The sequence below is a fragment of the Propithecus coquereli genome, unplaced genomic scaffold, assembly GCF_000956105.1.
Source record: "Propithecus coquereli isolate 6110/MARCELLA unplaced genomic scaffold, Pcoq_1.0 Scaffold332, whole genome shotgun sequence".
In the NCBI taxonomy this organism is placed as follows: Eukaryota; Metazoa; Chordata; class Mammalia; order Primates; family Indriidae; genus Propithecus; species Propithecus coquereli.
The window spans coordinates 1141503-1142817 of NW_012148975.1; the positions used below are offsets into that span (position 1 = coordinate 1141503).

Below are 1315 nucleotides of genomic sequence, written 5' to 3' on the forward strand. Positions count from 1 at the left end.
TTTTTGGTATTTCTAATCTGGCTAAGACTGAACAAAGTCAAAACAAGACTCAATCATAGTGTAGAAAAGTTAGTGTCTGTGAATGTCAGCGGGAAACAAAAGGACAGTTTTTATTAATATATGGATGCAGAATTAGTAGACATTATCCCAGTCATCTCTTATGATAATTGACAATGACATAGTTCTTAATTCTCATAGTTGGTAAAGATTGACTGAAAATAGATAAGGAAAGCCACACCTAGATTTCAAATAGCGTTTTCATTTTCAGCAATAAATAGAAATTATTGGCAGAAATGTATACGCTGTTAGTTCAAATATGATATTTAACTTTCAAATTTAAGGATCAGGAAGTGATTGTTCTGTACCAATATTATCTGATACAGACAGTTGATAGAATTTCACTCAATTGCTGTTTGGTTGATGAAGATCAGATTTTGTTCTCCTTCAACTTCTCAAATAAATCTATTCCTTTAGAGTCAATTTATGTTATCTAGCATAATGATGCATTTTACCCATTCAGCTATGCTAGTGTTCTCTGAAGCCAGCCAGCAGTGATCTCATCTCACCTACAGTATAAATCTATCAGCGAATAAACAACATCGTTTTTATTTCAATGCTGATGACACGCTACATGTCGATTTGGCAGTTAAATAATTTATCTCCCTTTTGGGTGCAATCTGCCAGGCTTGGTATAACTCCACTTCTGATATTCATTTCGTGTTTAATAGTTCTTTGCCTCATGAGGATGCTTGTCAATCAATTAAATTGAAATGTCATTCTGACCTTTTATTGGAAACAATTTACTCTTTCTTCATTTCATCAAAAGTTTTTTCCCTTTCATTCAAATTAAAAGCCTTAATTACTGGTATTCAAAAACTTTATACTAATCAACCTTACAAAACTACATGCTCATCAGCATTGCTGACACTTTGTCATTGCAGAGGTGATCCAGTTGAGTCTGCCTGACGATCAGAAACTCAGCATCACTGCAGCCACTGTGGGACAGAGTGCTGTTCTGAGCTGTGCCATTCAGGGAGCCCTGAGACCTCCCATCATCTGGAAGAGGAACAATATTGTTCTAAATAATTTAGACTTAGAAGACATCAATGTGAGTACACAGAGTTGCTTTATAAAGTGTATATTTCATGTGATGCACTCCAGACTTTGTGAAGTCTGGGGAGCTTAATGAATATTGGATGTAGTGTAAAGGATGGTTATGGAAACATTATTATACCCATTCTACTGACTGGGAGGTATGCTGCAGATCATTTGGAATTATCCAAATCATTTGTATTGGTATGGTAAGCATGTTATG

General features: G+C 35.2%; 1 protein-coding gene across 3 annotated transcripts in view; it reads left to right on the forward strand.

Annotated features, from left to right (window-relative positions):
- FSTL5 (follistatin-like 5) overlaps nucleotides 1-1315 on the forward strand; it is a 920996-nt gene that overhangs the window by 640314 nt on the left and 279367 nt on the right. For all 3 annotated transcript variants that reach the window (XM_012650551.1, XM_012650552.1, XM_012650553.1), the window contains exon 7: nucleotides 942-1108. In XM_012650551.1, the coding sequence (XP_012506005.1) occupies nucleotides 942-1108 (167 nt within the window). The remainder of the gene's footprint in view (nucleotides 1-941; nucleotides 1109-1315) is intronic.